Source organism: Rhineura floridana, chromosome 5 (assembly GCF_030035675.1).
Source record: "Rhineura floridana isolate rRhiFlo1 chromosome 5, rRhiFlo1.hap2, whole genome shotgun sequence".
NCBI lineage: Eukaryota > Metazoa > Chordata > Lepidosauria > Squamata > Rhineuridae > Rhineura > Rhineura floridana.
In genome coordinates, this window is record NC_084484.1 from 151,240,585 (window position 1) to 151,264,357 (window position 23,773).

The following is a 23,773-nucleotide window of genomic DNA, read 5'->3' on the forward strand; positions in this document are numbered from 1 at the left end:
GGATTGGATTTAGGTGGTTAGTGAAGCAGGTTATTTATGATTAAGAAATAAAGAGTAACATCTTATGAAACTACACGCATGCTGACTGAACCTTTAAGTAATCTTGTGATTCCCGGTGTAAATAAATAAATAGTTCTTGCTTTACCGAAATGCCTGATCCTTGGCTGGGTTTCACAGACCAGAAGGGTGGGCAGGGCATATACCAGGGTTGGGAAACAGCATCAATGGTGGCAGCAGTGAAGAGATAGTGTAACATCAGCAGGTATCCAAAACAACCCAGGGCTGTAATCTTTATACAGGGGGGTTGAGGCCTGTAAGTGCACCCAGACACAACATAGCAATAGGCCAGGAGACTAAGGCACAGTCTCAAGGCAATATTGTTTACAGAGAGTGTCAGGTGGTGGTGCCTAGCAGTAGGATATTGAGAGATCTGTGCTAGGGCCAGTGAGCGAACCATTAAGAGACCAGGACCCCGAGGTGGGATTGTGACAGGTGGAGACCACATGGGAGGGGTCCTGACAGCTCCATCCCCAGAGACTGGGATTCATTGGATTCCTGAATGCCCAGGGGGAGGGTGACCCTGTTGAAGCCCTTGTCATGCTGTGGAACACCAAGATATGTCAGGCTGTTGACACAATTGTCACTGAGCAACATCTCGGGCATTGGGGAGTCTGTTTCGCACCTTGGTACACCACTGAATTAACAGTGATGGAACAGGCTGGACAATGGCTACAATGCAAGTGGCGAAAGATTGCTGACCAGGCATGGGTGAAACAACATAACCATGCCTACTATGTGGTGGTGAGGGTGGCAAAGATGGCCCACTTCCCCTCAAGTAGCCAGCCAGTGGAGTGTTTTCATATTGTCAGGGCCTGTCAATATCTACTCCAGAAAAAGGAGTTCTAGACATTCGGAGGCCCACTGTGAATTGTTTGGAAGGCACTTTGAGAGTAAAGTTGCTCACTTCTGTAGCAATCATGATGCCCCATCCACATTTACTGTAGCCCCCAGTGAGGTGTCCAGTGCAATGTCTGCTGCAACTTCTTATGTTCAGTTTCAGCTGATGCGGCCTGATGACATGGACAAGGTGCTTGCGATGAGGCAGTCCAAAGTTTGGTGTATAAACTCCTAATTTCTTGATCCTTATCCTTTTTGTCTTGCTGAGCGAGGATGACCGAGTGGATTCAGGATGTGGTCAATGTGTATTTGCAGGAGGGAGTGGTCCCAGCCACCTTGAATGATGAGGTGATTTGACCACTCCTGAAAAAGCCCACCCTGGACCCATTGGTTTGTGACAACTACTGCCTGGTTGCAAATACCCCCTTTTTAGGGAAGGCGATTGAGAGGATTGTGGCACAGCAATTTCAAGTACTCTTGGATGAAACCAGTCATCTTGACCCATTCCAGTCTGGGTTTGGGCATGGTTATGGGACTGAATCGGCTAATGAATGACCTTTATCGGGAGAAGGACAGGAGGAGTGGAACCCTAGTATTCTTACTTGATCTCTTGGCTGCTTTTGATACCATTGACCAAGGGATACTTCTGGGCCAACTTGGTGAGATGGGTATTAGAGGCACTGTTTTACAGTGGTTCTGACCCTATCTCCAGGGTCGGTTTCAGAGAATAACACTGGGTGATTGTCTTTCAGCCCCTTGGCAGTTGTGGTGTGGTGTGCCAAGGATACCATCTTGTCCCTAATACTATTTAACATCTATAAGAAGCTGTTGGAGGCTATCATTTTGAGATCTGGGGAAACATGTCAGCAGTATGCTGATGATACTCAACTCTATTTCTCATTAATATCTGGATCGTGAGAGGCCATACAAGCCCTGGACTAGAGCCTGGACTCAGTGGTGGGCTGGATGAGGGCTAACAAACTGACTCTGAATCCTAGCAAGATGGAGGGGCTGTGAATAGGTGGTTCCTGAGTCTGGATCATTGGTCAATTGCCTGCTTTGGATGGGGTCGTACTCCCTCTGAAGAGCAGGTTCATAGCCTGGGAGTGCTCCTGGACTCATTTTTGTCACTAGAGGTCCAGGTGATCTCAGTGGTTAGGCGTGCCTTTTACTAGCTTCAGCTGGTAAGACCGAAGTGGACATTTCTGTACTGAAATAACTTGACCACTGTTGTCCATGTGCTAGTAACCTCCAGGTTCGGATTACTATAATGCACTCTATGTGGGGCTGCCCTTAAGGTTGGTCTGGAAGCTGCAGCTGGTGCAAAATGCAGCAGCATGACTGCTCACTGAGGCAGGACATTGATAAAATGTCATCCTGCTTCTGAAAGAATTGCACTGGCTGCCCATTAGCTACCGGGCTAAGTTCAAGGTCCTGGTTATATACCAAAACCAGCCCAGTAGCTAATGGGCAGTCAGTGCAATTCCTATACAGTTTGGAACCAGGATACCTAAAAGATCATCTTACCCCTTATATATTTAAGTCAGTCACTGTGCTCTGCAGGTGAGGGTCTCCTGCAGATGTTATATTTTCAAGAGGTCTGCTCAGCACAACAAAGGCAGCAGACCTTTAGTGCTGTGGCACCTGCCTTTTGGAATTCACTCCCCTTATTACTATTATGAATATTATTATTAATAATAATTACATTTCTATTCCATTCTTCCTCCCAACAGGAACCCAGGGTAGCAAAGACAGGCGCCATCTCTGTTGTTTTTTTCAGCACCTACTGAAGATCTTCCTTTTTCAAGAAGCCTTTTAAGTAGAGACCTTTTCCCAGTCTGCATCTGTGTTGGAATTGTTTTTTAAGATGTTTTAAAACATTTTTTAAAAGATGTTTTTAACTAGATTTTTTAAAAGACCTTTTTTAAGATGTTTAATTTTTAAGATGTTTTATAGAAGTTTTTAATGTTTTATTGCCTGCCATCTTGGGCTCCTTTTTGGGAGGAAGAGCGGAATAAAAACTTAACAAATAAATAAATAAATGGATCAGGCAATCAGGTAAATTAATTCTGACTGGTTTGGGCGATAGACTCTGATTGACTGGAGGTTCTAGTCAGGAGAGAGTCAACTGTTAGTGACAGTGTCAGTTGGTAGTGGTCAATAAGGAGAATGTATTGATTTATTATTTATTAGATTTATGTCCTGCCCTTCCTCCTAGGAGGAGCCCAGGGCAGAGCCCAGAGTTGTAGGAGGGTCAAGTGGGGACTTGAAGAGATAAGGATTTGGCTCATGATGACAGTGTAAGCAATAAGTCCATGAAACAGCTGAGGGAAAAATTGAGGCCTGTAGATTAATACCCAGTGTGTTGTTAATACTCGTCTGGGGAAGATTAGGATAAGGGAGCCAGTGACTGAGTTGGCCTTAGAGAAAGTGACACAAGTGGGTTTTAAGGTTGGTTAAATGGTGTAAGCAGCCAGGAGGAAAACAAAAGGGGTATAGAGGCTGTAGCTGGACTGTGTTCTGAAAGTATTTGACTGGGGTGGGGGTTTAGGAAAATTAGCCTGAGGTAAAAGCCCCTTAGAGGCTGGTGTCAACAACAGTGGCTACAGAATGCTTATCAATGGTTCCTTCTCAAACTGAGGGGAGGTAATGAGTGGGGTACCGCAGGGCTCAGTCCTGGGCCCAGTGCTCTTCAACATTTGTGTTAATGACTTAGATGAGGAGGTGTAGGGAATGCTTATTAAATTTGCAGATGATACAAAATTGGGAGGGATAGCTAATACCCTAGGAGACAGAAACAAAATTCAATGATAACAGTCTTCAAGTATTTGAAAGGTTGCCACATAGAGGAGGAGGATCTTCTCAATCATCCCAGAGTGCAGGACATGGAATAGTGGGCTCAAGTTGCAAGAAGCCAGATTTCAACTAAACATCAGGAAAACCTTCCTAACTGTCTTTACCTTGTCTCCCCGCCTCCTTCAGGAAACTGGGATGCACCCAGTAGATTTCCCAGGAGGCATAAGATCCCCTGAGGATCTACAGCCAGTGTAAAAGGATTGGGACAATGCTCCAGTGGACTTTTTATGCTTATACTTAGACTGCCCCTGCTGTCCATGGCCATGCTTCCTCTTCTTGTCCTTGTGCTTTCTGGCAGAACAGCCTGATCTAGATCTGCTCCCTCTATAGAGATGTGGAGGCCCAGAAAAAAACTGGAAAAGAATTGGGAGGAGGAAAAAACTGGGGAAAATTTTTTTCCTAATTTTTCTGGGGTTTTTTCTGAGCCTTTACTTCTCTATTCCTCTAACACTAACATCCTCTCCGGGAACCATTGCCTGTATTTGTGAGAAGACTAAGGGTTGTATTCAAATAAGTCATGTCTGTTAACTTCAACAGGTCTACTATGAATAGGATTAGGATTGAATACCACCCTAAATCCTGAACCCAAGACAGAAACGGGGGAGGGGGAGAAGAGTCCTTTCCCCTGAAGGATCTGGTGCTTGGTTCACTCACCACCTTTGATCCTTAGCACCTGTCCGTTGGCACTGAGACAGAGCTATGCAGAGAAAACCTCTACTGGGAAGAGCCCACCCTGAATCTGTGCATTTTCCTGCCAAGAGGAAAACGCTAGAAAGAATGCTTCGAAGCACTGCCTTGTCTACCGCCCCTAAAGATGAGGGCATTTAGACTATAAACAGAAGTGGATCCACAACACAAGATCCTTCTCAGGTTTCCTCTGGACTCTGGCTGATAGATTCAGCCTGCTCCTGCACTAGGCCCAGTCAAATCAAATCAAATCAAATCAAATCTTTATTTACAGTCAACAAACCCATAGGAGAGGGTGATACAAAAGAAAGATAGTACATAATGAGCATATAATATAACTTTAGGAAGGCTGTTGTTAACAGAATTTGAAGATTAGTGCTGGGAGAGGCCCTTACGTTTCTGTTGGATTGCATAAATATATTTAGCAACTTGCATGGTGTTTTGTTTATCAGTACCAGATAGTAGGTATGCAACTGATGCTTCTGGAGACTTATGGGAAATTTTTAGCAGTAGATCTTTGAGATATTTGGATCGAAGTTGTGAATACAGGGGGCAAGCAAAAAGACTATGGGAGAGAGTTTCTATATCTATACCACAAGGGCATATGCGTTGTTCATATGAGATCCCCTTGAACCTCCCTTCGAGAATCGCTGAGTATAGAACTGAATCTTGCTTTTGAAAACGCTTGTCGAAATTTGGGGATTGTGAGGTGATCTAAGTATATACTTAATTTTTCAGGGGGGAGATTCAAATTCAGATATAGTGGAGAACATCTTTTAGACGCTTGGGTAAATGTTATCTGATAATCGATGTCCTTGATTCTTGAGCGGATTATTGTTAATGCGTCTTCAGGAGGTTGAGATATTAAATACTCTTTTGAGAGGCCTATATGGCGTAATTTCGATTCCAGTTTGGAGTTCCATTTGGAATGGCAATTATCATTCCAGAGTAGAGTTATTAGATTGGGCGTGGATTCGGATGAAATTCTAACCCAGCAGTTAACGGTTGTCAGCCAAGCCTGACATTCCATTGATAGAAAACCGCATTCCAATCTGAGAGCCGCCGAGAGCACGCATCTGGGAACTCCTAATAAACGTCTTAAGAAGGAAGATAGAATTACTTCAATTGAGGGGTCCCAGGAGTGAATCCAAATTGGGGCTCCGTATAGAATTTGTGGGATAATTTTACTTTTAAATATTTGCAGAATCACAGGGATAAATTGCCCTCCTTTGTAATAGAAAAATCGAATCAAACTAGGCCCAGTCCTAGGCAACTTCTCCAGTCTCTGGCTGGTAGGAGGAGGAGAATTTAGCTCCTATCGCTTCACAAAACCTGGTAGCCAAGTGCAGCCTGTCAGGCTGTGGGGGAGGGAGGGGAAGGAGGGAGATGCACTGACTGCATCAAATATTTTTCTTGCCCTTAGGCCCCATGAAAACCCCGAAGTTGCTATGTAGGATGTACTGGAGAGGAGACAGCAACAGGAAGAAGAAGCTGAACAAATTAAACAACAAAAAAGGGATTTTTAAATAGCACATGCCTGAAGACTCCAGGTTAGGAGTACCCTCCAGGAGTCTGGAGATGCAATGTTTGATTTGGCCCCTGGTAGCTTGGCCAAAAAGACAAATGAAACAGTGTAAAGTGAGATAACCTTATATAGAATATATATTTTACAAGTATTTCTGTGATGCTTTAAAAAAGAACAGAAAACATGAACACACAAATGCAGCCACTGAGGCAGAAATCTGAAATGGAAGATCAGTGAGGAAAGGCTGGGAATTAATCCATTCTCTCCTGCCATTTTTCTGATGAAAATTGCCCCCATCCTGCAAACTACTTTAATTTATTCCTAACTGTGAAAGCCCTTTATATGTCATCCTGATCTACTTGCATACCAAACTCCTGACCAGAACCATTCCATGCTCTCCCTGATCTTGTGGAACCAATATATGTATTCAGAAATATAATGCTGCCCTTAGTTCTTTACAGTGCAATCCTGACCATGTCTACTCAGAACTAAACTGTTTAAGTTCAATGAGGCTTACTCCCAGGTAAATGGGGTTAGGATTACAGCCTTAGAAAAACTGTCAGTAGAAGATAGAAATGGACTGACCAGTAAAAACATACCTCAGCTAAATAGGTAACGATGTTCAGCGTAATATCAGCAAATGTTTCATGAAGGTAACGGCAAACAACATTTACCCAGGTTGCACAGTCTCTTGTGTAGCTGTGTGTTTTATAAAGAGTCATGACATGTGCAAGGTTTGACAGCTTGGGGTTCTTTTCTTCTAGACAGACCTAACAACACATGAACATGAAACTATGTTAATAGCAATCCAAAAGCAATCCTGGGATTTAATTAAACCTATAAAGAACTAAACACAGTTAGTACCTGAGCAATCCTCTCTGCTATATCCTTGCAGAACTGATTTGGGCCATCAAAGTGCTGAATTAAATGAGGCAGGAGGCATAAAACATTCAATGGAAATCCTGGTACAAAAAAGTAGAAATTTGGGGAGGCATGAATATAACAGATTCTGAACTGTATTTTATACTGTCAAAATAAAAGCATATAATACCTTTCCTTTAAGACATGTATTTATTAAAAGTGTGTCAAGCACATGCAATGCAATATTATTTTAACCTATGATCCTCTTTCTCCATTCCCCTGACAGTAAGGAAATGCTGCAGGGTCAGTTTTTATTTTCATATGCAAAACATAATGATTATTTTCAATTAATATGAGAGACATATTCCTTATAACAGAGGTTTGCTAAGACTCTCAGTCCCAGTCCCACACAACTTCATATATATAAGTTTTCTGCTGGCAACCTTGTAGCACAGGGGTGGGAATTATCAGGCCTGAGGGTTGAATGCTGTCTTCGGGGCCTCAGGATTCCCCACTGGGCTACACCTCTCACCAGGTCAAAGCTGTCACTAGTCCTGCTCCATGCCCTCCTCTAGTGCCTTTGCCTGGCAAGAATGTGTCCTGAACTGTGATAATGTTTGTTGCTTGCCTGGATGAAGAAATGTGTGTAGGTGACTGAAACCTCTGAGTTCTGCATGTACAAATATAAGACTTGTATCTGTTGCTCTGCCCACTTTTGCCTCTGGTCTCACCCACCACTGTCATGCAACCCTCAGAATGCTGCCCCATGAGGGAGTGTGGCCCTTGGGTTGAAAAAGGTTCCCCACTCCTGTTCTAACAGAAGGAAATTATCTGCATGCTTAAATGATCATTGTTGAGAAGCCAATCAAGCAACAGTGCCTTGAAAGCTCCATTCATTTTAATGGGGGCAGTACAAAAGTCAGTAGCAGACAGGATGTTGGGTTTTAAGCTCACTCCCTTCAGTCTCACAAGGTAACTGCAAGAATTAAAATGTGAAACAAAGCTACATTGTACTCCTCTTGTGTTTCCTAGCTCCTTTCTAGCTGTGCCCTATGATGCAATTGACACTACCAAGCTCCCATCAAAAAAGTTAAAACTTTAAAGAAGGAATGTGGAAATACTTAGTAGGTCCCTCTAATTCCACCGGGGGGGGATGTATGGAAGCATATTTTAGAACAACTTTATACCAGTCTGCATAGGATTGCTTTACAGATGTTTTTAAAGATGTTTTGTTTCTATGTTGTTTTTAAAATGTTTCATTTTTTGGAAGTTTTACAGATGTTTTTCGTATTTTGTCATTTGTTTGATGCTCTAGGCTCCTTCTGGGAGGGAGGGCAGGATATAAATTTAATAAATAATAATTATAAACTAATAATAATAGAGCAAGAAAAATACTAATGATTCTCGTCTGGACTGAATTACACTTTATTGGAGATGACTGGCAGGACTGCTGTTTTCAGCAGCAGCATCTCCTCCTTTATCTAGTTATTCATTTATTTAATACAAATATTTCCAGACACCCCCCATGTGAAATATCAAGGCAGTGCACAACAAAATATGCACGCACAACAAAACAGTAAAATACCATAAAAACAATGCAAAATAATCATAAAAATGCCAATGAGGAGTAAAAGAGAAAGTGTGGTGTGATGTCATTGTATTCTTGGTTTCTCTGCCATACTACATGCCCACTTCAGTGGCTAAAGCAAGGAGAGGCGGGGAAACTTGGAATGATGATGTCACATCATGCATTTTGTTTTGCCACACATTATAGGCAGGGGGAGAGGAGGAGGAGTTGTAGAGCTGCTGCTTTTGACATTACCCACGTCTCTCATAACATGTAGTTCAGCAATGGGGTGGGCAGGCTTCAGGCTTTTTGGATCTACTTTATCATTCTGTATAACCTTAAGATTTATCACCCAGAGCCATATGTAAAATATGTATAATTAAAATTAAATAACACAATGCCTCTGAGCATATTTTGAACACAGGAACTTTTTTTCAGTATCAAATCTGAATTCATAGTCCTTTCACAGTCCCTCATTACTTTTCTTAATTTCAGCAGCTGAATTTAGGTGAAAAAGGTTGTTTTGTTGTTGCTATTGTTAAAACAATGGTGATGAAGAAGTCCTTGAAGATCTACAGCAAATCACTCACAGATCTACCAGGAGATCCCAACCTAACTTTTATCTATCCCTGGTTCAGTATATTGTCAGAATAGAAAACTAACTATATACTAGTATAGGAGTAGTATGCTATATGCATACAATATAACTAATTTCATATTATGAAGAAAGATTTTAGTATTACATGTGGTGCATTGTATTTTTAGTTAAAAATGCAGAAGAAGTGTATACATAACATATTGACTATACCTATAACTTGGGAGGAATCCACCATGGACACTCGTGAAACTGGGGTCAACAAACTGAAGAGCTGTAGTGTAAGGTCTGTGGTAGTAAGGGAAGTGAAACCTTTAAGCAGCAGCTGCTGGAGCCCTGAGAAATCTGTCCATTTCAACTGTCCTTGTAGTTTTTCTAATTTTTCTCTGTTTTCCACTTTATCCAGTGGCAAGTGAACAAGTAGCTTATTCAGCAACCTTAGGGCCATTAGATATTCAAACTCAAAATCAGATTCCATCAAAGCCACAGCAACCCAGAAGATTGTGGCCAACAGGTTAGTTGGATTGTTAATATTGTTCGGATCTGCGAGGCTGTCTTTTAAAGAGGATGAGCTCCTAGTTTTGGGGGAGAGGCCCTGCTGAGTGCAAGCCTGTATCCTGTCAAGTGTGGCACTACGAGGAGGATCAGAGGATCTATCCACATCACCGAACTTTTTTGGCACTGAAAAGCTCCTCTGGTGCCTGCTGCGCTCAGCAGTAGCTGTATTGCCACCTGCAGCTCCTGGATTCACATTCAGCTGTCCTGTACTCTTCCGATTTGCCGTCAGTTTTGAACTTGATGTTAAATCTGGTGATGATGAACTATAATGATAATAATATTATTAAAAATAGGAATTTATTGCACCTGCTAGAGAGAGCAAAAATTACCAACAAGTGGAAACAATAAAAGAGCACTGTCCCTTCCACATATTTGCTACATATTGGACTGAATACATGGAGCTCCATGTGAGCAGGAGCTTCCCCATTCACTTCAACAATGGGGAATCTTTTACTGATGCAAACCCATTGCAAAAGCAAAGCACTTCCCAGCAATGACGTTCATAGGTTAATTCCTGTTCCTATTTAGCTGTATGTGCAAACAGGAGCACTCATACACACACCTGTGACTCCATCAAGATAAGAGCAATTTTAGAAGGCCTATTCTAGTTTCAGGAACTCAGTGCATTTTGTTTTAGGGAAATAAAAGCTTGCACCTTTGCACAATTTGCAGGAACCCAATAAATATTGGAAAACAAGCAAACATGTGCAAATTCATTGGTGCAGAATTTTGTTTATTTTTAGCCCAGAATATACACAGCATGTACCTCAAGAATGTATAATCCAAAAAGAAAAGATGGGTTAAATTAGAGACAAATAGAATATGATGCAATCTTGGGCAGACTCAGCCATTAAGATGAGGACTTAAGGAGCAACATGTAGGCAGGCTTGGATGTGGTCAAGGGGCACAGCTACACAAAGGATATCAATAGGGACATTTTGCTGGGAAGGCTGTCTTGGCTCAGGGAAGATTTCCATTCCTACCATTATAACTGGACCCCCATTATGAGGACTTTTGCTGTTTGACCAGCTGCCACACAGGGAAGTGAGGCTTTTAGGAAAGACAATATCCTGGGAAAGCCTCACATGGAAGGGGGAGGTTAGCAGCAATACCTCTGTGGCTGCATGCATGGAATGAATGAATGCAACCTAACGTTTCAGTTCTTCAATTTTCCCTAACAGGTGATAGAAAATGACAACCCTCCAGGCAAAGTCTATCCTGATTAGACTGGGAGGACTTAGCCAATGCCTCTGAATAAACCAGCTTTTCTCCCCAATGTTTGTGATATTGGGGGAGATTTTGCCCTGTCCTCATCCTATATCCCTGTTCTATCCCTTTTATACCCCTATTGTACAGTGATTGGAAACTGTGGCAAAAAGCAGTATATAAATTGTTAAAATAATTAATAAACAAACTGTATTGCTGTTGCTGTTAGCATATGCTTTATTCTCACACCATTGCTCTCCATTGACTTCTGTGAGGAAAAAGCTAACATGGTAATTATAGCTTCGTTCCTTTAGAACTCAGGGGTGCAGCTATCTAGGAGTTGGGAGTGAACGATGCAGTAGCAATTGTGAACACGGTTGAGGTCAGAGCAAAAGGACTCTGATACAGACAAAGAGAGTACTGGGGATCTTTACTAGTAAAGGAAGAAATGTGCTTTAAGATGAAGTAAAGAACACTCATACATAACTGGCATCTCCTCCTACCTACCCTTAAATATTGTGCATAAACCTGAGATGGAAATTGATAATAATTCCAACTTTCTTGCACGACTTCTGGTGAACTATTTTGCAAGAGCTGTGTGTTTTGTGTAGTCTTGTGGCTTTGGTGCTGAGTTAAGCAAAATAGTCTGCAAAAAAGTAGCAGTTTGCAAGGTCTCTATCCTGTAACTGCCAGTTTTGCACTTAACTATACTCTGTGTTGCTTAAGAGATATCACCATTACCCTTTCCTTTTTACCTTACAGTACACATTGTTACAAACCCATTGCTGACATTATTTTAGATATAAGAAGAACTGACTATGCTGCTAATTTAGATTGCTTACATGCAGACTGTTTTACAAATGGGGCTTGAGTGAAGGTACCTATGCCCCACCCTCCTTGTGCAGCTTAAACAGAATCCTGCCTTAAAAAGCTGGGAGATGTTTTGTTGAAAGGAATTTTATAACTAACAGGCAAAACTCCTACCGAGACAGAACTGTCAAAAGATCACTGTTCTTCAGGCAGTCGTACAGATTATCCACAGTAGCCTCTAATGTCAGAAGTGCTTCCATAACATAGCCCTGCCCAAAATATACAGAGATAGTTACTTAAGTATAAATGTTCAGCACTTGTCAGTAATATTACTTATCATGCCTGCTGCCTAATCTCAGTATTTCTCATATAATATTGCTAATCACAATTAAATGGCTTTTGAAATCAACTGTGAAAAAGATGCAGTGTTTATGATGAATGGCTAATCCACTGGATATTTTGATGAACAGAAATATTAGCTAATTAATTAATTAAATGGAATGACTTCAGGTACACTAATTCAAACTCAGTGTGAACAGCAGAAACTAAAAGTTAGTGTGTGTGATTACAGTACTGTTGCAGCTGTTTTTTAAACCATGCTCTTAATGAATCGATTGTCTCAGCCTTTCCCAGCCTGGCACCTTCCAGCTATTGTGGACTACAACACCTATCAGTGTTGGCTGAGGCTGATAAGAGTTGTAGTCCAAAACAGCATGAGGGTACCAGGTTGGCGAAGGCTGGGTTATCTGAATGTTTTGCCATGAGCAGAAGCTGAAATGATGCTGTCCATTGCTTAACCCATATATAGAAGGTTTACTGTAGAATACAAAATGGTGGCAGACGACCTGCTTGCATAAGCAAGGACAAATAACCATTTGCCTGCAGAGAAGCCATGTTAGCACTAAACAATAGCTGTTCAAAGTGTTTGTAGTAAGTAGGTGCTCTCTAGTCTATTTTTAAAATTAAGTAAAAAGTGAATCATCAAACACCATGTATTAGTGAAGAGAGAATAGACAGTATTCCAGAGATATTACTATCTCTATGGCAAAGGATGATTTTCAGGTTATTTGGTTTGTTCTATTTTACAGTTTGACTTATTTCAGTTTGTTATAATTACCTTCCTTAGTTTACAGAATGTAAGAACCAAGGTCTACTTGATTCAACATTTTGAAGGCTCACAAACAGTGGCGGCTGGCAAAGAGGGCACCGGAACACACCTGGTCTCCCATCAACAGCATTGCTGCCTCTTACCAGGAGGGAGAGAGGCAAGCTGGTTGGCACTGTATGGGTGTACCAATGGAGCCAATCCAGGCCTGCACAGCAGCAACCTCCCCACCCCCTCACCCTTCCTACTAAGTAGCACTAACAGGGGGCAGATGTATAGTGGCACCACTCCCTACAGGGTGCTACTGCTCACAAACAAATGGCCACCCGATGTAAACTATATTATAAATATGATAATATTGATTTATATAATAGCATTATTACAACTGTCTTATACTTACTGTCCAAATAATTGCTAACAGTGAGTTTAACATTTTCACTGCAGCAGCATACTAAGTTTACATTTTCAATTAATTTTTCATTACAACCCCAAGATCTCTTTCCTGTTTAGATTTATTCTTTTCCCAACGCATACTCACAGTGTCCCAGTTCACATGCCACAATAAACCCGAACCTAAAATAAATTATAGGTTAATGCAGGGATGGGAAAACTGGAACTCTCCAGATGTTATTGGACTCTGACTCTCATCTGCCCATCAGTTTGGCCAATGAGCCAGGATTGTAGGAATTGTAGTCTTAACATGATTTGGAGGGCTACAGATTCCCCATCCCTGGTTTAATATGAACAAGCAGGAAATTTCCTGGAGTGGTCCTCCTCCGTCCTGCTGCTGCCACGTTGTGAACCAAACAAGCCAGAGTCAGTCTTGCCATGCCATCTGAACTCTGGCTTGTGATTTGTTTCTCTCCAAACAAAACATGAACTGTAACCAAGCTATGTTCGTGGCTTACTCTGGCTTGTTTCATCCACAGCATGGCAGCAGCAGGAATGGGGGATGAGCATTTTGAGCAATATGCATGAGCACACTGCTTGTTCACATTAAATTATAGTTTGTTTAAAAGTATGGTTTAATGTGATATGTGAAGCAAGTCAGTATGCACTGACTTTGCATTGAATCTCATCTGCTATTTTTTGTTATCAGTCCTTTGCTTAAAATTTATAGTGTGCATTTTTACAGACCTTGAGCAAGACTAGAAAAATTTCAGAGTGCATGAGATATCAGGAAAGACCTGTAGCCTATCTTGCTTCTTTCTACAAGAGCATTTTTCATTCTCTATACTTTCCAGAAACAATTCAAGATATTTCTGCTTTGACAAACTTTTCCAACTGGATGAAAAGGTCTCTGCCTTAGGTGCATATTTTCTACTGCTTCAAAACAGTGATTTTTGCATTGTTTTAAAAACTATTTTTAGCTGTTTTTATGATAGATTTGTATATTCCCTTGACACACATGTAAAAGACAATTAATAAAATAATCATAATCATAACAATTCTGTCTCTTTCATCTTTGAAGTTTTTCATTTTTTCCGCTTGCTCTGCTGAATAGAACAGAGAAGGCAATGTTGATTGGATGTTCTTAGCCCTGTACGCATGTACAGCTCTCAAGAGCCATAGGAATTAGCAACTGCTGTCAGATCATATGGGGAAATCCATCACTTTACCTAAATACAAAAGAGATCAATCCAAGGTTATGAAGGTAATGATAGTGGGTGGTTTTCAACCCTTTCTGGAGCAGGTTGCACTCCCTCTAAAGGATTAGGTTTCTAATTTGGGGGTGTTTTGTTGATACAGCATTGTCATATTAGAAGCCAAATTTGCCTCTGTGGCTGGTACACCAGCTGTGGACATACCTGGATGGAGATAGCCTGGCCACAATTAAACATGCTCTGGATTGTTGCATCATTTTGTATGTGGAGCCTTTGAAAATGGCCCAGAAACTGCAGTCAGTCCAAAATAGGGCTGCAAGATTGTTAACTTGGGCAGGATGATTTGGTCACATTAAACCAGTGCTTTGTCAGCTGCACAAATCCCTGGCATCACCAGGTAGGCCTGAGAAAGACCCCTATGGGAAACCCTGGAGAACCACTGCAGGTCAGTTTAGACAATACAGAGTTAAACAGAAGGATGGTTTGACTCGGTATAAGGTACCTTTCTATGTTCCTATGAACACAGTAGTATATTTGTACCTGAATTTCCTCTCCATGTTCTCCTATAACTTCTACTAATCTTGAAAGGAGATCTGACAGTGCATGTGCAGACAGAGGTTGCTTTAGAGCCCGAAATATCTGGAAAGAGCGCCCAGCGTAATGTCTCGAGGAACTGGAAAGAGCTGTTTGCAATGCAATTTCACTAAGATGCTGCTCCAAATGAAAACCTAACCAGGGGGAAAAAGGGGTTAGTATTTTAAAATGTTCATTGATAAGACTTTAATGTGGGATCTCACTCATTTTAATTTACAATCATTGTAAGAAAGACTATGCTGCCAGTGGCAATGGTAAGACTAAGACTAACTGGCTGTAGATGTAAGCAGTGATATCTGTAGCAGAGGAGCTTATTATTATCATTAGGGCAAAGGTCAGAAGCTCAGCCCAAGAGTTATTCCCTCTTGCAATGCCATATAAAGGTCTTCTACCCTAACATTATACATAAAGGTACAAGTATAAGCCCTCTTATTAAATTCCTAGTCATGAGGAGGGGGAGAAAGATAGAGTCCCTGACAATCGCAAAGCCACCGCTGCTTCGCTGACCTTCTTGGCCAAGACAGCAAGGGAAGCGGGGGTGGGACGATGAGTTTCTCCAGCCCCTGCAGGCACTTTCGTACTCTCGCCGCCATGGGAGAAGCCATTTCTTCTTCCCTGAAGTTCCCCAGCGAAGAAGCAGCCCTGCCCAGAAGGAACCAGAGCCTCGTCCCTCTCCTGGATAAACACCATGTGAATGGAAACAGTATGGCTGAATCTTTTCCAGAGGGAACGCACATGGCAATATTTGGGATGGGCTGTTTCTGGGGGACAGAGAGGAAATTTTGGAGGCAGAAAGGAGTCTACTCGACTCAGGTGGGTTATGCAGGACACACCACAAATCCCACCTATGAAGAGGTCTGTTCAGCCTGCCAGCAGCAAGAATCGATGAGGCTCCTCCAAATGCTGGGGACTACAACTCCTATCAACCCCAGCCAGCACTTCCAGAACCTCAGAAGACTCAACTGAGACCCTCCTGACATCAGCCGCAAGATGTCCTGCATCTTTATAGACGTGTCTCCAACTCAGGAAGCTGTTCACACAACTGCCAACTGGGTGAATGGCATCCAGTCTAGTTTGGCCTCACCACCTGACTGTTCACAAGAATGGAAGATGGCACACCTCACCACACACTTTCTCCAAGATCATCTTTCTAAATTAAAATACTTTATTATTTAACTTTTGTAAATTGTATTTTGTAAATTACATTGTTTTATTGATGTATTTTATATTGTATTTTTATATTCGTATTTTTTGTAAGTCGCCTTGAGGGCCTTTGGCCGAAAGGCGGGGTATAAATAATAATAATAATAACAACAATAATAACAATAATAATTAGAGTGAAAATATGTATTTGCATCATCTTAAAAATGTTAAAACATTTTAGGGAATGCTCAGATATAAAGAATCAGACTGCATACAGAAGTTCCCAGGTTCAAGTCCCTCGCATCTCCAGGTTGGGTCTGCAGAGTTCTTTAGTCTGAAACTCTGCAGAGCTAGCATAGCTGGGGATGATGGGAATTATAATTCAAAAATAACTGGAAAGGCAAAGGTTCCCCGCCTCTGGTGTAGACAATCCTGTATTGATCTAAATTATGAACCAATGATCTCATTTGGAATAAGGCAGCCCACGTTCCTATTTTATGTGAAGAAGTTATCTAAAATAAGATCATAACAATAAACCTAGATACAGAGATCCCTTCTTTTTATTAGCACTCATCAACAACAATTGCTCTCAGATAAGATTTAACAGAAAACATTAGGAATTGTCTAATACAACACCCATTTGTGAAAGTTGCTCCTTCAGTGAAGGTCACCATAAAGGAAAAAAAATCAATACCTGATTTGGAATCTTTAAAAACAGACACAACGTGACGCAAGAAATTGGTAAGTTGCTCTGCACTCTTTGTATTCTGGTTCTTGGGAGTGATATCTTCATGGCACCAAAGTGGGCCAAATGCCCTTAAAAGAAGAAAATGTACATGTATTTCTTTTTAGTACTGAAATTATGGTAGCTAGTTTGAAAAAGTATAATGCAGCTGCAATGTCCCCTCCTCCCTCTCCCTAAATAAAGAAGGAAAATTTAGGTACAAATTGATTCAATACCATTCATTCCTATTTACGGGAAAAATGCATTTCAATAACATAATTTATTCCACCCTTATAAAGCAACTCATCTTTTTTCTTTTACAAGAATCTATTTGGGATAATAACAGGGCTTCTTTATTAAATCATGTCCTTTAGAATTCCATGCTAAGTTAAGTATATAGCAAAAGTAATTTTTTAAAATGAGAGAGAGAGAGAGAGAGAGAGAGAGAGAGAGAGAGAGAGTAAAAAAAGGTAGGCTGAGCAGAACCATCTCCCATTTCAATTTTCAGCACAAAAGTAGTATTTTGGAGTGGAGGAGAATTCTTCCCCATTCACTTCGGGGTTCTGCATATTTGTTTGTTTTAGACTGGATTATCTTCTTCCTAGGAACAGATATCCTAGCCAATCACAGATCAAATGTTATGAAGATGTCACTGAGAGCAAATGAGCCAAATGAAAGGGCAATGTTTTCCGCATCACATTGCCCTCATGCTAAATGGATGCAGGGGGGGGGTCACAAAGCTACTACCTGGGTCATCACAGAAATCATTAGACAGAGGAAATGGGAAGCACATCACTGCAGCTGATGCTGTCTTACTACACTCTGGACACTTCATTGCCCACTCTGGCTAGTGTCAGGAATGTTATCAGGTCAAGAAGGCCAGTGTTTTATTTTATTTTATTTCATTTATTTATTATTTGATTTATATCCTACCCTTCCTCCCAGCAGGAGCCCAAGGCGGCAAACAGAAACACTAAAAACACTTTAAAACATCATAAAAATACCTTAAAATACATTAAAAAAACAACATTAAAAACATTTTTAAAAAGCTTTAAAAACATCTTTAAAAACAAAAAAGGGTTAAAAACATATTATTAAAGAAAACATATTAAAAGCAATTCCAACACAGACACAGACTGGGATAGGTCTCAACTTAAAAGGCTTGTTGAAAGAGGAAAGTCTTCAAAAGGTGCCGAAAAGATAAGAGAGATGGTGCCTACCTAATATTTAAGGGCAGGGAATTCCACAGGGTAGGTGCCGCCACACTAAAGGTCCGTTTCCTATATTGTGCAGAACGAACCTCCTGATGAGATGGTATCTGCAGGAGACCCTCACCTGCAGAGCGCAGTGATCGGCTGGGTATATAAGGGGTAAGACAGTCTTTCACGTATCCTGGTCCCGAGCTGTATAGGGTTTTCCAACCTGCTCCACTGTAGCACCTGCACATCCTGCACCCTATTGTGCTGCTGTTGTCTGGGTAAAGCCTACCACCACTTCCTCCATTCCTTACAGAGTGGTTGCTAACCCAGCACAATATGTGAATACATTTGCCTCCTTTCAAGAGCACCCAGAAAAATCACAAGAAAGTGGATGCTTTTTGCCACTGGCAAAAGCATTCGCAAAAATCATTTCCCATTTCATCTTAGTCCTAGTACAATAAAAATATGGGAGATTAGTTGCTCTCCTACTGGTGGAGCTTTTTACTCTCCACCCCACCCTCTCCAAGTTATTAGGGGGTACTTGTACATCTGGACATAAAAGCGAGTACATATTTTGTAACGGAATCCAATTATCTATAGAAACAGATTGTCAAGGTTTGCAGAAGTATTCCATTTCACTTTGCTTTTCCCCAGGACTAAAGAAGTTCTCTGGCTTCACATTGTTGCCATTTCTTCTTTCCCACCATACTGAACACTCTCTATTTGACTTTAGGCTATCAGCTTCTGGTGTTCCAATATTCTCCTAAACTTTGTAATGGAAATTTTATATGGAACGTTTATCTGAAAATTGATTAGGTAAATGGCTAGTACAATAAAGATGATGATGATGAGTTCCAGAGTCTTTTGTGAAAAATTAGAATATTGTCACTAAAACAGAGCCTGAACCTCAGATATAGAGCTACTATGCTAATTAAGGATGTACTAAATGTTTAAAGAAACACAGACCTGCCACAAAAAACAGTAGTGTGTTGTGTTCCCCCCTCTGTTTAAACTACTCTGAGCAATGCAAAAGCTAAAGGTACTTCCAAATTAGACTGCTGCAATATGCTCTATGTTGGGCTGCCTCTGAAAATGCCTTGGAAATATCAATTGGTGCAAATTGTAATCACCAGTTTGCTAATGTGGCCCAGAAGGTCTGAACATATGACATTGCTTTTGCGCCAGTTGCATTGCCTACCAGCACATTTCAGGGTCCAATTCAAAGTTTTGATCTTAACCTTTAAGCCCCTGAACTAGACTAGTTTTAGGACCACATGCACCCATATGACCATGTCATAATCTAAGCTTTTCATTTCAGGTTGCCAGTAAAAGCCAGTGATCAAACCTGGGACCTTTTGAATGCAAAACAGAAGCTCTGTCCCATTTCATCTACTTGGATCACTCAAACTATCTTAAGGAAAGGCAATAGCAATCAGATAGGTTTTTCAGGCTACCTGTATGCCAGGACTGAAGGGGTGCAGTGTATGTAAACTGGAAGAGAGTTCCACAATTGCGGGGCCATCACTGAGAAAGCCCTGCCTCATATGCTCACCAACCTTACTGAATCTCCATGTATGGCTGGGAATCTCCTGTGCCTGAATTATGTTGTTATGTTGTGCGTCGCCCAGAGTGGCTGGACAACCAGCCAGATGGGCGACTAATAAATTAGTAAATAAATATATAAAATAAAATAAATCCTTGAAGAGCTGCTACCAGTCAGTGTAGACAATTCTGGGCTAGATGGACAGGCGGTCTGACTTGATTTAAGTCAACTATGTTCCTAATGAATAAAAGTAATACATATTTATTATAAATAAATAAATACCCCTTTATCTGGATGTCATTATACTATGGGCTTTCCCACCCCTATTCAATATTATTGGCTGCTAGTAAGCAGGGGTGGAGAGAGGTGGCAGAGGAATGGGATCTCTGAATGGAGCAGACATTTTTGCCAGTTGACCATATTTCTTCTAAAGCTTAGTTCCACCTTGTCTTTTACTCTATCCCTGTGAGTTTGTTCCAGATAGCACAAACTAAGGATGCATCTATAGCAAACAAGTATTTCAAGGATAGGAAGCAGAATGTGAACTAACATTTTTTCTCTTCTCAATTTTCTCTCACTTCTTTCTTTAACAATAGCCTGCTCTGTCCATCAGAAAAAGGAGAATAGGCAGGGGGGAAAGTTAGGAAAGAAAAACTTTCTTATATTTAAGAAGCACAAGACACTCTCTCTCCCTCTCTCTCTCTCTCTCTCTCTCTCTCACTCTCACTCTCACTCACTCACTCACTCACTCACTCACTCACTCACTCACTCACTCACTCACTCACTCACTCACTCACACACACACACACACAGAGAGAGAGAGAGAGAGAGAAAGCGCTTCCATTTCCCCCTCACTGAAATATGCTGTTTCCAAAAAACACCAAGGAAGTGGATTAATACAGCTAAAGAATCATAATCAATTTGAAAAAGAGGAAGAATGTTTCTGATGAAATTCCAGCTGGGTATTAAATGCTATTAAAGACTTTCTAACAAACTATTGCTTATGAGCAGGGATTCATACTGGGTCCTCCTTATTTAATAACCTGAACAACCTGACAGCACTACCTTCCCTGCTCAACCTGGAAAAAGAAATAAAAAGTAAAACAAAAACAGTAGAAAGCATGACCAAAGCAAAAACAGCAAACATCCAGCTGCACCATGTGCCCCCCCCCAATACACATGCACACATCTCTCTTTTCCAGATGTCAGCCTGGAACTCTGCTAATATTTCTTGTTTCTGCATTCAATTGTAAGTTTTCCTTGTGCCCTGTAACCTGCCTGATATTTGTAGCAGGCTACCAGGAATAAAAATGTATATTTTTAGATAAATCAAATAGCTCTCTAAGCAGTGTACATAATATAACTGTAGATAAAACATAGCTAAAATTCAGAAAACATTTAAAAACCAAATATACATTAAAATTATCATTAAGTTTAAATCAGTTAAATTTTTGGAATGAACATACTGGTAACTAAACTACTTATGGGCAAACTCTTCCAGGTTCTTCTCAGGGGATGACCCAGGAATTTAATACTTTAAAAAAAAAAAAAAAAAAAAACAGGTGTCAAATCAGCTAACTACACAAACCAATCTGACAAGCTAAGGAAATAATGTCCCTGCTCCTTGCCAGCCCCCACAGCATCCTCCTCACCCTTCCCCTTACCTACCTACCTATAAGGAGGGAGTGGGAACATGGGGTAGCAGCTGTGGAGGGTGAGATTCTCCCTTTTCTCACCCTAATCCTTCATCCTGACACGCTGCACAGTATGTCATGACAGAAAGAGTAGTGATCCTTGGGACAAGGAGTTTTCCCAAGGGCTACAGCAATGGCAGTAGTCCTTGAGAAGACTCCAAGTCCTAAGGGCCACCACTCTTTCCATTCTGACGTGCTGCAGAGTGTGTCAAGAGACAAGACTAGGGATGTGCTAAAATTCCACCCAGCTCAAATTTAGTACCAAATTTTCCATTGATTTGCTATTATTGCGAATTGGATATTTATGTACTGCTTTTCCACTGCTATTTTAGGAAATCTAAAATATTGATATTTTAATTGATATTTCCTTTAAAATAGATATTGGTATCAATATTATTCAACAAGAGAGAATATATAGTATAGAAGTAATTTCTAAATTGACAAAACAAGACTGTATATGGTATTTTATTCTTAAGTTTTGGATCTTATGGGTGACATTATTTATGGTGTTATATTTTAAAGGTGAACATAGTTTTGAAAGAGATTTTTGAAAAGACAAACAAGAGGCTATAAGTGGGTCTACAGCTGTCATCTGGGACAAAGTCTCCATTTGTTCTGAAGAAGCATGAAATGGGATGATCCCGTCACTGTAATTTTAGCGGTCTGGAGAATCTGTTGCAATCGTTACACTATAGCAGCTTCCATTATGTTTGCGTTTATATTCATTTTACATACATTCTTGTTTTGTCAATTTAGAAATCATTTTTATACTATGTTCATTGTTTTGGGGTTTTCTATGGTTTTGTCTGACGTTTTCTCAAGTCAAGACTGAAACAGAAATTGATTTTAGCTCTGCTGGTCTCCTTCACAGAGAGCAGAATAAAGCAACACAGACCTGACAGCTTTAATAAATTAATTAGAACATGCCTCATCACAATCCCAGGCACAAATGCTGCATATTTTATTATTATGGAAGCTGGTTCTTTCATAGGCTCCGTCTTAACAGAATATTCCAACCCTTTTGCAACAGAATGGCCCATTGGACTCACCTGAAAGGTGATTTTCACAGGTACGCCTGCCATCAGATTGGGTACTACTGCCATCTAGCGTCCAAAGGCAAGAATGCACTAGAGTTAAAACCTGGGCCTCGGGCCCCTCCCACTCCAGTCTTCATTTGCGACGAGTCCGAAGTGGTATATCTGAAAGGAACTAAAGGCCAAAGGCCGCAGCAGCAAGGAAAATAGAGGTAGGAAAATCGGAACAGGAAACATCATAGAACTTGCTACCAAAAACACAGGTTTTAACTAGGTGAGAACAGAACACAGCACTAAACTTATAGCATAATTTATCTAGAAATCCCCCACAAGGGAGGGACGTGATGGCAGGCGTACCTGTGAAAATCACCCTTCAGGTGAGTCCAATGGACCATTTTCCACAGGTAACCTGCCATCAGATTGGGATGTACCAATGCAGCCCCTTAATAGGGAGGGACTACAAACAGCTTACGAATCAGAAAGGACATGTTGAAGGACACGTCTCCCGAAGGAGGCGTCAGCCGAAGCATAGTGATCAATCTTATAATGCTTCACGAAGGAGTTAGGGGTAGCCCATACCGCCGCCCTACATATGTCAGCAAGAGGAGCATTAGTTAGGAATGTCGCCGTAGCGGCAGCTGACCTGGTGGAATGAGCCGTGATGTTAGACGGCACTGGCAGATTAAGAGACTGATATGCGATAGAAATACAGGCTCGTAGCCAACAGGACAAAGTGGATTTAGAAACTTTTTTCCCCAAAGACCTAGGGTGAAAGGATACAAATAATGCTTCTGTCTGCCTGATGTCTTGGGTGCGAGAGAGAGAAACCTTGAGTGCTCTCCTAACATCCAGCGAAAGCCAGGCCTTTTCGAGGGGATGGACCGGCTTTGGGCAGAATGAAGGAAGTATAATATCCTGGCCACAGTGGAATACTGAGGTGACCTTTGGACAGAAGGATGGGTCAACCCTCAGAATTACTGAGTCCTTATGAAACACGCAGAGGTGACGGGCCGATGATAAGGCATGTAGCTCCGAAATTCTTCTTGCAGAAGTAATAGCAACGAGTAACAGTCTGAGGGGTAATGAAGCAAGGGGCTCGAACGGAGAGCGCTGTAAGGCTTGCAAGACCTTAGAGAGGTTCCAGGAAGGAAAATGGTGGCGTACAGGCGGAGAAAGGCGGGCAGCCCCTCTTAAAAAAACGTTTGATGAGCGGGTGAGCTCCCAGGGGGGCGGCCGATGAGGAAACGGATAAGATCGAGGAGATGGTGGAGGCATGGCGACGCAGAGTGTTTGGTCGGAGTCCCAATGTCAAACCTCTGTATAGGAACTGTAGAACATGCTGTACAGTGGCGTGAGGTGCTGAAAAACCCTTGGAAGTGCACCAGTTGGAGAAGGCACGCCAAGTACTCTGGTAAATGCGAGTAGTTGACGGTCGTCTTGATGCTAAGATAGTGTCTATCACCCCCTGAGAAAGTCCAGCAGTATTCAACTGCGTCCGTTCAAAAGCCAGGCCGTCAGGCTCAGCCAGGTCGGGTCTGGATGCCAAACTGGTCCCTGGGTGAGAAGGTCCG

At 41.4% G+C, this 23,773-nt stretch overlaps 1 protein-coding gene across 8 annotated transcripts in view; it reads right to left on the minus strand.

Moving 5' to 3' along the window:
* Positions 1-23,773, minus strand: part of FRY (FRY microtubule binding protein) — a 367,201-nt gene that overhangs the window by 69,980 nt on the left and 273,448 nt on the right. For all 8 annotated transcript variants that reach the window (XM_061628447.1, XM_061628442.1, XM_061628443.1 and 5 more), the window contains 6 exons: positions 16,703-16,824; positions 14,812-14,999; positions 11,737-11,831; positions 9,202-9,809; positions 6,830-6,927; positions 6,565-6,735 (listed from right to left, as the gene is read on the minus strand). In XM_061628447.1, coding sequence (XP_061484431.1) covers positions 6,565-6,735; positions 6,830-6,927; positions 9,202-9,809; positions 11,737-11,831; positions 14,812-14,999; positions 16,703-16,824 — 1,282 coding nt within the window. The remainder of the gene's footprint in view (positions 1-6,564; positions 6,736-6,829; positions 6,928-9,201; positions 9,810-11,736; positions 11,832-14,811; positions 15,000-16,702; positions 16,825-23,773) is intronic.